The following is a 12,428-nucleotide window of genomic DNA, read 5'->3' on the forward strand; positions in this document are numbered from 1 at the left end:
AAGAGTCAGACACTTAACCGACTGAGCCACCCAGGCACCCCGGACTCTAAGATTTGTACTTGGAAAATCAATTCAACATAAAAATTGTTTAAAATTTTGAAATTCACATGCTCATCTTAAATTAATAATCCTTCTTAATGAAATGTGGGTATTTCATTGGGTATTAAAATTCATGAGTGTCTGTTGCTTAAGAAGAACTACCCTTTTGGGGCACCTGGGTGGCTCAGTTGGTTAAGCTTCCAACTTCAGCTCAGGTCATGATCTCCCAGTTCATGGGTTCAAGCTGCACATCTGGCTCTGTGCTGACAGCTCAGAGCCTGAAACCTGCTTCAGATTCTGTGTCTCCCTCTCTCTGCCTCTCTCCCATCCACTCTATCTCGGTCTCTCTCAAAAATGAATAAACATTAGGGGCGCCTGGGTGGCGCAGTCGGTTAAGCGTCCGACTTCAGCCAGGTCACGATCTCGCGGTGCGTGAGTTTGAGCCCCGCGTCAGGCTCTGGGCTGATGGCTCAGAGCCTGGAGCCTGCTTCCGATTCTGTGTCTCCCTCTCTCTCTGCCCCTCCCCCGTTCATGCTCTGTCTCTCTCTGTCCCAAAAATAAATAAACGTTGAAAAAAATTAAAAAAAAATGAATAAACATTAAACAAAAATTTTTTTTAAAAAAGAAGAACTACCCTTTTCATTTTTGATATCTGATTTACTGAAGATGATTTTCAGATGCTTCTCTTTAAATTTTTCAAATACTGTACTTTATCAGCTGCAAAGTATGAATAAATAGGGGAAATGGCAATAAAATATTATGAATGGGATAGTAGGCTACATTACCTGACCAAACAAATGGTTTATTGTTACATATGGGAACCTATGACTACTTAATTTTTATTTTTTAAATATTTATTTGAAGGGCATCCAATTAATTTTTATATGGACAATTCTGATCACAGTGTAAAATGTGCAGATTCACTGAACAGCAAATACATCAAAAGAGTAACAAGAATCTGTATGATGGAGGATGGAGACTGATACCATTCACTCTTACAAGAAAACTCATTTTTTCATTATATTTTATAATAAATATTATTTTTTCTTTTCATTATATTTTAATGAAGGTGTTATAGACTTTGGATATGTGTCCTGAGTAAACCTCTATAAACTTCAATAGACTTTATATAATGAAATGCTTGATCCAACACTCTGAGTGTATATACTGTGTATACTCCATATTCTTTGAAATATTTGAATCTTTAGTTTCACATGTGCTCTGAAAAGATAACTGTCCTATACTAATTTAAGTGTTCACACCATATTGTTCAGTCATGTTTTGGAGCAAAGTCTCGAATCTGTTTTTTATGTTTGTATGAAGTAGAGATGTCCATGAGTTTCTGCCTAGAATCCTGAATACAATGAACAGTTTAAGATTCTACACATCCGCTAAGTTTTAGAATGACAATGTATTGTGTAGGTTAAAAAAGTTTCTTTATGAAGATTTCTAGCTTGGAAATGGAATTAAACCTGTAAGACCTATCAGAAACATAAAATTGACATGCTTATTTACAAGGCAAGAATGTCAGTAACAAAGGGTTGGGATGATCTGATAGTAACCTTGGGACCAAAAAAAGTAGACGACATAGATTACTTTCTTTAGAATATGTGATTATAAGGACTCATACTTCACTCCCCAAATTCGAATAACTCACCATTGCTAAGCTACTTGAGAAGAAACAGTACCATTACAGACAATGGTAAAGTAGTTTGGAAAAAATAAAATCAGAGTAATAGTTTTTGAATCCTAGTCATTTGAAAGTAGACACTTGGAAACTAACAAGGAGTTTCTTCTTGCTTCTTACCATACTCCTGTTTTATAAGAATAATCAGTCTCTTTGCTTACATATCAATTATTTGGTGGGTAAGGTGACAATGATAATATAGAAGGAAGTGAAACACAGGATACAACTAAAAGCTACGATATTTGTAACATTTTTAAGTTAGAAAGAAAGAAAATAGAGTGGAGTAGTAACAATACATATCAAGCTGATATTTCAAGAATTTTCCTATTACACTTTCTGCTGCACCACCACTACTTTCATTTGTGTCATTTTCTACATATTATTTTATTTGGTCTTCAATTTTACTAAGTAACACAGGGAAGATGTTATTATAGCCATTTTATGAAAATGGAAATGAAAAGCACTACGATGCCAATGTCTTCAGCAAGTTACCTCTGCTCTTTGAGGAGTAAAAATGACTTGATTTAGATGGATAAAGCTCAGGTTCAAATAAAATCACAGCCAGACCAAAGATAGAGTGAATATTTAAAATGTTAAAATCCTTGTAAAATGAGAAAAATGAGTATCTATATCAGGACACAGTAGAATTTTCTTCTAACCCACTCCTTACTTGGAGCTGATGTAGTAACCACTACTGCAGTTCTGCAGCCCAGACGCGGGGTGCCGCTGTTGGCTAGTACTGAGCGAAGTATCAGCTTCTCCTGGCGCAAAGGAATCGCCAGCCCACCGCGGAACCGCGAGAATTGGACACTCTGCCTCTGGCTCTGTGACGCTAAGATATTTGTTAGAACCCGCCTGCCAAGACAAATCAAGGAGTTGCTCCTGCTCGGAGAATTCTTGGGATAATTTAGCGACCATAGCTCTTCAGAGTCAGAAAGGCAAAGGCGCTGAAAGCGGGATGAGCGATCACTTGGGATTGAAGGGCCCGGCTGGGCGGAGACAAATGCTGTTTCTCTCTTTGCTGTCTTTGTTCTGCCCGGTGATCTCGGAGCAGATCCTCTATACTATTCCGGAGGAGCTGGCCAGGGGCTCGCTTGTGGGAAACCTCGCCAAGGATCTGGGGGTTGGCGTTGGAGATTTGCCTGCTCGAAACCTGCGTGTTAGTGCACAGAAGAAACTGTTTACAGTGAGTACTGAGAATGGGGACTTACTTGTTAGTGACCGTATAGACCGAGAGCAGATTTGTGGCGAGAAGTCGACATGTGTTCTAGAATTCGAATTGGTGGCCGAAAAGCCTTTGAACTTCTTTCATGTAAGTGTGGTAATTCAGGATGTCAATGACAATCCACCAACCTTTAGCCAAAATATCACTGAATTGGAAATCAGTGAACTGGCCGTAACCGGAGCCTCCTTTGCCCTGGAACCCGCGCAAGATTCAGATGTAGGTGTCAATTCCCTGCAGCAGTACTACCTCAGTCCCAACCCACACTTCTCTTTGATCCAGAAGGAGAACCCAGATGGCAGTAGGTACCCAGAACTGGTAGTGAAGACTCCCCTGGACAGGGAAGAGCAGTCACGCCACCACCTGGTCCTCACGGCTGTGGATGGGGGTGACCCAGCCAGAAGCTGCACTACCCAGATCATGGTGGTTGTGGCAGATGCAAATGATAATGCACCAGTGTTCACCCAGGACATTTACAGGGTCAGTGTTCCAGAGAACCTGCCTATGGGCTCCTCTGTACTAAGAGTGATGGCCACTGACTTGGATGAAGGGGTCAATGCTGTGATCACCTACACTTTCATCAACATTGGTAGGGCAGTGAGACAGCTGTTCAAACTGGACAGTACAACAGGGGAAGTCACCACTGGCGGAGGACTGGACTTTGAAGAGAGAGCGAGCTACACAATTGGGGTGGAAGCAAAGGATGGTGGACATCACACAGCACACTGTAAAGTACAAATAGATATTTTGGATGAAAACGACAATACACCAGAGATAACCGTGGATTCTGAATCTAAACATATTCTAGAAGATGCTGAGTTGGGGACTGTTGTTGCCCTGATCAAAACCTATGACCTCGATTCTGGATTTAATGGGGAAGTTTTCTGCCAACTAAAAGGAAAGTTCCCATTTAAAATAGTTCAAGATACAAAAAACACATACAAGTTGGTCACAGATGGAGCCCTAGATCGAGAGCAGACTCCGGAATACAACATTACCATCACAGTCACCGACAGGGGAAGGCCAGCCCTCTCCTCCAACAGAAGTGTCATCTTGAACATTGCTGATGTCAATGACAATGCTCCTGTTTTCCACCAGGGCTCTTACGTGGTCCACGTGGCAGAAAACAACCCGCCCGGAGCTTCTATTTTCCAAGTCAGCGCGTCAGATCCTGACCTGGGGCCCAACGGCCGCGTGTCCTACTCCATCGTGGCCAGCGACCTGGAGCCACGGGCGCTGGCGTCCTACGTGTCCGTGAGCGCGCAGAGCGGCGTGGTGTTCGCGCAGCGCGCCTTCGACCACGAGCAGCTGCGCGCCTTCGAGCTGACGGTGCAGGCCCGCGACCAGGGCTCGCCCGCGCTCAGCGCCAACGTGAGCCTGCGCGTGTTGGTGGGCGACCGCAACGACAACGCGCCTAGGGTGCTGTACCCGGCGCTGGGGCCCGACGGCTCGGCGCTCTTCGACACGGTGCCGCGCGCCGCGCAGCCCGGCTACCTGGTCACCAAGGTGGTGGCGGTGGACGCCGACTCGGGACACAATGCGTGGCTGTCGTACCACGTGCTGCAGGCCAGCGAGCCCGGACTCTTCAGCCTGGGGCTGCGCACGGGCGAGGTGCGCACTGCGCGTGCTTTGGGCGACAGGGACGCGGCCCGCCAGCGCCTGCTGGTTGCCGTGCGGGATGGAGGACAGCCGCCCCTTTCCGCAACTGTCACGTTGCTCCTGGTTTTCGCAGACAGCCTACAAGAGGCGCTGCCGGATGTCAGCGACCGTCCGGAGCCCTCTGACCCCCAGGCTGAGCTGCAGTTTTACCTGGTGGTGGCCTTGGCCTTGATCTCAGTGCTGTTTCTCCTAGCAGTGATTCTAGCGGTTGCGCTGAGCCTGCGACGCTCCTCCCGCCCTTCCTCCTGGAGCTGCTTTAAGACTGATGTCTGCTCCAAGACTGGATCTGGGGTTATTCCCAACTTTAGCGAAGGGACTTTGCCTTATTCTTACAATCTATGTGCTGCCTCACATTCCTCAGAGACTGAGTTTAAATTTCTCAGTATAAAGCCTGAAAATGGTCCATCACAAGATCTTCTATGTAATGAAGCCTCTTGGTTTGAAAGTGCCAATAATGATAATCGCAAAATGACTTCTAATTCAGTCAATTTGCAACAGGTGAGTCAAAACCTTTTATTTCTATAAGTATAATTAGGTTATAGATAAAAAGTATACAGGCTAACTATACCCTGATTTTATTGTGTTTTATTGATTTTTCTGGGCATCGTTTGTGTGTGAGGGGTGTTAGAATTTTTTTGTTCATTTCTGTGTTGCAGTCTTTCATATAAAGTGGCCTTGTGATGTCTTGAAATTTTTGTTAAATCTAAAACCACATATCATGAAACATTTTTGATATATTAGCATCACCCTGTCATTGGGAAACCTTATATAATTAAACACAAATGTAGGCACTTAAGTGGTTGACTTAGTTTCAATGCAGTCAGTCCTAAATTATGTTTTGTATATAATATATTAATACAAGTTTTCTCATTGTAGACAATGTATTTTCACTTCCTTTTTATGTTTTTATTTTATTTTTACGGTTTTTTTATTCATTTAAGTAATCCCTACACCCAACGTGGGGCTCAAATTCATGACATGGATATCAAGAGTCACAGGCTACTCTGATTGAGCCAGCCAACTGCCCCCCTTTTCTTGATTTTAAAAGTATACAGAAATATTGCTTATGCTAGAGCATTTATTAATCTATGTGTTAATAAAATAGATGACATCTAAATGTGGCAATACTTGTAACTGGCAGTAGGTGAATTGGTTCCAAATGTGTAGTTGTTGGTGCCCTTATTGAAAAAGGGACAAATAAAAGAGACTCTTAATTATAGAGAAGAAACTGAGGGTTGCTGGAGGGGAAGTGGGGGGGGGGGAATGGGCTAAATGGGTGCTAGATATTAAGGACGGCACTTGTGATGAGCCCTGGGTGTTACATGTAAGTGATGAATCACTAAAATCTATCCTGAAAACTAGTATTACACTATATCTTAACTAACTAGAATTTAAATAAAAATGTGAAACTTAAAAAAAATGAAAATGGGACAAATATAAATGATGGTGGAATAGAATTCAAATTTACAGAAAAGCATAATCTTATTTCTTTTCTCCAAGGCCCTAAGAGCTCATGACCCCCCCCCCCAAAATGAGTAGTAAATTCCCGGGAATATATAAAACTATTCAAAATATGCGCTTTTATTCTTCTTGGGGAGGGAAATATGAGTGACATCTAAGCAGATTTAGCAGAAATAAGATTCTTTGCATGATGGTTCCACAAAAACGGTGCAGTATTAAGTTAGGACTCTAAGCGTCGCTGTTCACTAATCCCGGCAAGGAAAGTAATGACAACTCAAGTAATATCCTCCAGCACAAAGCAGATCAGACACCATAGCTCTCCAGCTGCGCAGAAATTCTAATCTAAAACGCTTCGCATCTGACCTCTACTTGTTTATGGACCTTGGCTTCTAATTCAGAGAAGCACAAAAAAGTGATTGTGAACCTGCTCCCTCTACTCACAATCCCCAGGAAGTCCATAAGGACCTGTCATGGCAGCTCTGCAAAAGCGCCGGCACCAGAGCGGATTAGTGGTACTCATTATTCTGCTGGGGATTCTGGGGGGGCTCGGGGCCAGGCAGATCCGTTACTCCATTCCTGAAGAGCTGGACAAAGGTTCCTTCGTAGGAAACATCGCTGACGATCTGGGGCTAGAGCTCCAGGAGCTGGGGGAGCGTGGAGTCCGCATCGTCTCCAGAGGTAGGATGCAGCTCTTTTCTCTGAACCCGCGAAGCGGCACCTTGGTCACCGCAGACAGAATAGACCGGGAGGAGCTCTGTGCCCAGACCGCGCGGTGTCTGGTGAGTTTTAACATCCTCATTGAGGATAAACTGAATCTTTATCCCATAGAAGTGGAAATACTAGACATTAATGACAACACACCCCGATTCTTTAGGGAAGAATTAGAAGTGAAAATTCCGGAAAACGCACCCCCATCCTCTCGTTTTCCACTAATGGAGGTCTATGACCTGGATGTGGGAATGAACTCTCTTCAAGGCTTCAAACTCAGCAAGAATAGTCACTTCTCAGTGGACGTGCAGAGTGAAGCTGATAGGCCCAAATACCCGGAGCTGGTGCTTGAGCGTGCCCTGGATCGGGAGGGAGATGCCGTTTACCACCTCATCCTTACTGCTGTGGATGGCGGTGAACCTGTCCGCTCAGGCACTGCTCGAATTCTGGTAACTGTCCTAGACGTGAATGACAACGCTCCAGTATTTACTCAGCCTGTCTATCGTGTAAGTGTTCCTGAAAACCTGCCAGTAGGCACACCAGTCTTGTCGGTAAATGCTACTGACCAGGATGAAGGAGTCCATGCGGAAGTAATGTATTCCTTCCTGAGGGTAACAGAAAAGATCTCCAAGATTTTCTGCTTGAATGTTTTCACTGGAGAAATCTCGATCTCTGCAAATTTAGACTATGAGGATTCAAGCTTTTATGAACTGGATGTTGAAGCCAGAGATAGGCCAGGTCTACTTGACAGAGCAAAAGTCTTAATAACTATCTTAGATGTAAATGATAATGTACCAGAAGTGGTAGTTACATCTGGAAGCAGATCAGTTGCTGAAAGTATGCCTCCAGGAACAGTAATCGCTCTTTTTCAAGTATATGATAGAGACTCTGGACTGAATGGCCTGGTAACATGCTCCATCTCAAGAAGTATGCCATTTGAACTGGAAAAATCAGTAGGCAATTATTATCGATTAGTGACCAATACAGTACTAGATCGAGAACAGGTATCCTTGTACAACATCACTGTAACAGTCACAGACAAAGGAATTCCACCTCTGTCTACAGAAACACTTATTTATCTAAATGTGGCAGATATCAACGACAACCCACCTGCCTTCCCCCACTCCTCCTATTCTGTCTACATCCCTGAAAACAACCCCAGAGGTGCCTCCATCTTCTCTGTGACTGCACATGACCCGGACAGCCATGAGAATGCCCAAGTCACTTACTCCCTGTCTGAAGACACGCTCCGGGGGGCACCCCTATCCTCCTATGTGTCCATCAACTCTGACACTGGTGTCCTATATGCCTTGCATTCCTTCGACTATGAGCAATTCCGTGACCTGCAACTGAGAGTGACTGCGCAGGACAGCGGAGACCCACCGCTTAGCAGCAATGTGTCCTTGAGTATATTCATTCTTGACCAGAATGACAACACACCGGAGATCCTGTACCCCGCCCTCCCCACCGACGGTTCCACAGGCGTGGAGCTGGCACCCCGATCGGCAGAGCCCGGCTACCTGGTAACCAAGGTGGTGGCGGTGGATAGAGACTCTGGCCAGAACGCCTGGTTGTCCTACCGCCTGCTCAAGGCCAGCGAGCCAGGGCTTTTCGCGGTGGGGCTGCACACGGGCGAGGTGCGCACAGCGCGGGCCCTGCAGGACAGAGATGCGCTCAAGCAGAGCCTAGTGGTGGCAGTGCAAGACCACGGCCAACCCCCTCTCTCGGCCACCGTCACGCTCACGGTGGCGGTGGCCGACAGCATTCCAGACGTCCTGACTGACCTGGGCAGCATCAGGCCCTCGGCCGACCCTGATGATTCGGATCTCACGCTGTACCTGGTGGTGGCGGTGGCAGCAATCTCCTGCGTCTTCCTTGCCTTTGTGATCGTGCTGCTGGGACTCAGGCTGAGGCGCTGGCATTCGTCCCGTCTACTCCAGGCTGCGGGGGTTGGATTGGCGGGCGTGCCCGCCTCGAGCTTTGTGGGCGTGGACGGAGTGCGCGCTTTTCTGCAGACCTACTCCGGGGAGGTCTCGGTCAGGGCGGACTCTAGGGAGAGTCACGTGATCTTCCCCCAGCCCAACTATGCCGACACGCTTATCAGCGGAGAAAGCTGTGGGAAAAGCGAGCCTCTTTTGATTCAGGAAGATTCAGGTTTTTGTAAAGAGGAAGACTCCCTTGTTCAGGTGAGGTTATTCCTTTTATTGGTTTTATTTGAACAAGAACGTTTAAAAGTTTCTTTGATCAGTGCTTAGTTTTCTTAGTCTTTGCAGTGCGTCAATTTTGAGAATTTTTAAAATATCAGTTGAACTCTATTAAATCTTAGTTTCGTCTGATTTCATGAAAAAAATCTTAATATATGATGCAGATTTTCTTTACCTTTCTGCTGGCAAGCTCTTTCTGCCTTGGGTTTCGTTCATTTCTTTTGTTAGAGTGTGTGTGTGTGTGTGTGTGTGTGTGTGTGTGTGTGTGTGTTCCTGCCTTGTGACATTTGTGAGATTCTTTTTCTTTTCAAAATGTTTTTAATTTATTTTGAGAGAGAAAGTGTTTGAGCAGGGGAGGGGCAGAGAGAGAGAGAGAGAGAGAGAGAGAGAGAGAGAGAGAGAGTAAGAGAGAGAGAGTATATCCCATGTTGGCAGAGCCTGAAGTGGGGATCCATCCACCACCCTGGGATCATGACCTGAGCTGAAATTCAGAGTGAAATCCAGAGACCCTCAATCAATTGAGCCAGTCAGCTGCCCCATGAGATTCTTTTTCTAATGTAAAAAAAACCTGAATTGCAGCCTCTGTTAAGATCAAGGTCTCAGTTTCCCCGATTTTAATTAATAGCATGTGCTTTCTAAAATAATGGAGATTTGTGAGAGATATTTTCCCTCTTTACTACTTAGGAATCAAAAATTATTTTTATGAAAGATAAAAGTAATTGATCTCTGTAGCAGAGAAGACCCGATCTTTGGTGTTAGCCTGAATAACATTCCTGGAACTATTTGTTATTCATCTCGGGCCAGTCACAATATCTATAGTTTTTAAAGCAAAATTTAAATTAAAAAGACTTGTCTTCTTTACTTCACACAAATTCTGAGAAAATATAACAAAATAATTAAAGTTTTTTTCAACTATAAAGTAGTATAGTGAACAAGTATTTGTTGACATCACCAGTATTATAATTGTGATTGTTAACATGTTAACAAATGTAAGCATCTGATGCTGTATGCCTACTATAATGTCTTCTGCAATCTGTGTGCTTGATAGTACTTAAGAGTGCAAATGAATTTTTAAAATAATTTTTAATGTTTATTTTTGAGGGAGAGAGAGTGCACTATTGTGCACAAGCAGTGGAGAGGCAGAGGGAGAGGGAGACAGAAGATCCGAAGCAGGCTCTGTGCTGACAGCAGAGAGCCTGATGCAGGGCTGGAACTCACGAAACAGGAGATCATGATCCCAGATGAAGCCAGATGCTTAATCAAATGAGCCACCCATGCACTCCCGAAATGAATTTCTAACTATGCTTATTAGTGTCCACTTACAAGGATGTATCTCTAAAAATTAGAGAACTGAATATTGAATGGGAGAATGAAGGATTGATAGTGTTCAAATAATAATTTAAATAATTTAGCATATTTAACCCACATAAAATAAGGTTTCTGTCATATAGAAACTCTATCCAAATATTTAAGGAAAGGAGGGCTGTCATTAGAAGAATTAGTCTCATTCATCGTGGCCCAAAGGTGTGAATGAAACTGTGGTTTGATGAGTAGAAAAAAGCAAGGTTTTGAGTTGTTGAAGTTGTTCTAATGGAAAATGGATTGCCTAGGAGGTAAGAGGTTCTATTATTAGCTCCTTTCAAAAGTAAGCTGTTGGCCCTGGAATTAATAGAATACAGGGGATAATATAATTGGATGAGTTGTTGACATACATAATAGTCAAGGTATTTTCCAATCCTGAGCTGGAGGATTCTATGATCTGATAATGCAATAGATTGGCCACTTATGCTTCTAAATTGGGTATTCACATTTAACATAAATAATTGAAAAGATATGTTGAAAATAAATGAGAACCTTCCTTTGTAACCGGAAATTGTCAGTCTTTTTTTTTTAATGTTTATTTATTTCTTTTTCAGAGAGAGAGAGTGTGTGTGCACAAGGGGGTGAGGGGGAGAGAGCAAGGGAAACACAGAATCTGAAGCAGGCTCCAGGCTCTGAGTTATCAGCGCAGAGCCTGATGTGATCCTTAAGCCCACCAACTGTGAGATCATGACCTAAGCTGAAGTTGGATGCTTAACCAAATGAAACACCCAGGTGCCCCAATCATCTCTAAGATAATATTGGGGCACCTGCGTGGCTCAGTCGGTTAAGCATCTGGCTTCGGCTCAGGTCATGATCTCGCAGTTTGTGAGTTCAAGCCCTGAATCGCATTGGGCTCTGTGCTGACAGCTCGGAGCCTGGAGCCTGCTTCGGATTCTGTGTCTCCTTCTATCTCTGCCCCTCCCCCACTTGTGCTCTGTCTCTCTCTGTTTCTCAAAAATAAATAAACGTAAAAAAAAATTTAATATAATGTTGAGTTGATGCCTTTAAATTAGATGCTAAATGTATTCTATGTTTCCCCAAATCAGTATTGTGGTATTTACATCTCAGAGATTATTTTAGAATTATTTATTTCAAGATTCCAAATGTATATGACTAAGAGATTCCAGACATACACATTTTCAAATATGATTTTCTTGGACATTTGTGATATAATTATTTGATGGTTTTATTAGGAATTTAATAGTAAATAATTTTAAACAACTTGAATCTTGGGTATTGGTCATGGGAGTCAGATTATCTCATACAAGTATTAAGATTTGTTTGATATGATCTGAGAGTGTAAATGTTTTTTATAGCACCAATTCTGGATGATTTAAGCTACATCTTGAAAAAATAAAAATAAATTACATCTTAAACCTGCATTGTTGTAAGCAAAGTTCACTTAACTGGGTTTTATGGATAGTAGGCTGGTTTATTTTATTCGTCTTATCTGTTCACTCACTAATGGGATAGTAGGATGGTTTGTTTCATTATTTCATTCTCTTACCTGAATTACCTATGACCATTTCATTTAAATAAATAAAATATTTTATTGAGAAAAACTACCAGATTCTACTCTCAATAATACTCATTCATGTGGACTGACCAAGTGTTAAATCCTAGCAGTCATGGAATTTGCTAAATTCTGACTAACTGAGGTTCTCAGACCTACATACAATACAGATCATATTAATAAGATAGGCAGTCTGAAATTTTAAGTACTGAATTTTGAAGCATCAGGAAGAAAACCTACCAAATTATTGGGCTAGTTTATCATCTTTGAAAACCACCCATCTGATGAAACTTCTGTTGAGGTGACAGTTGTCAATGGGAAGAAGTAAAAATCTCAGAGAGAAATGGAAAATACCTACATGTTTGCCTGGGAATGTAAATCTAAACAGAACTCCAAACAATGTTTTCTCAATAGAAAAAAAGTTCCATAAAGAAAGGAGAGACGATGAATAACTCGATGCCTAGGAAGTCAATTAGACTTTCCATACAATTTTTTCCATAGAATTTTTTATGCAAGTAAACAGATGAAGGTCCATTCTTCCTAATAACTCAATCAATAATAACATACTTCCTT

The 12,428-nt window shown here is 42.8% G+C and overlaps 1 protein-coding gene across 10 annotated transcripts in view; it reads left to right on the forward strand.

Annotated features, from left to right (window-relative positions):
• LOC122482144 (protocadherin gamma-C4) overlaps positions 1 to 12,428 on the forward strand; it is a 178,103-nt gene that overhangs the window by 46,988 nt on the left and 118,687 nt on the right. Inside the window, exon 1 of one of the 10 annotated variants that reach the window (XM_043579771.1) lies at positions 1,452 to 5,105. The exons of 8 other annotated variants lie outside the window; for them this stretch is intronic. In XM_043579771.1, the coding sequence (XP_043435706.1) occupies positions 2,685 to 5,105 (2,421 nt within the window). In that variant the 5' untranslated portion in view covers positions 1,452 to 2,684. Of the gene's footprint in view, positions 1 to 1,451; positions 5,106 to 6,006; positions 8,963 to 12,428 lie in introns of those variants that run through there. One more of the 10 variants, XM_043579111.1, reaches the window with a different exon arrangement.

The sequence above is a fragment of the Prionailurus bengalensis genome, chromosome A1, assembly GCF_016509475.1.
Source record: "Prionailurus bengalensis isolate Pbe53 chromosome A1, Fcat_Pben_1.1_paternal_pri, whole genome shotgun sequence".
Taxonomy (NCBI): domain Eukaryota; kingdom Metazoa; phylum Chordata; class Mammalia; order Carnivora; family Felidae; genus Prionailurus; species Prionailurus bengalensis.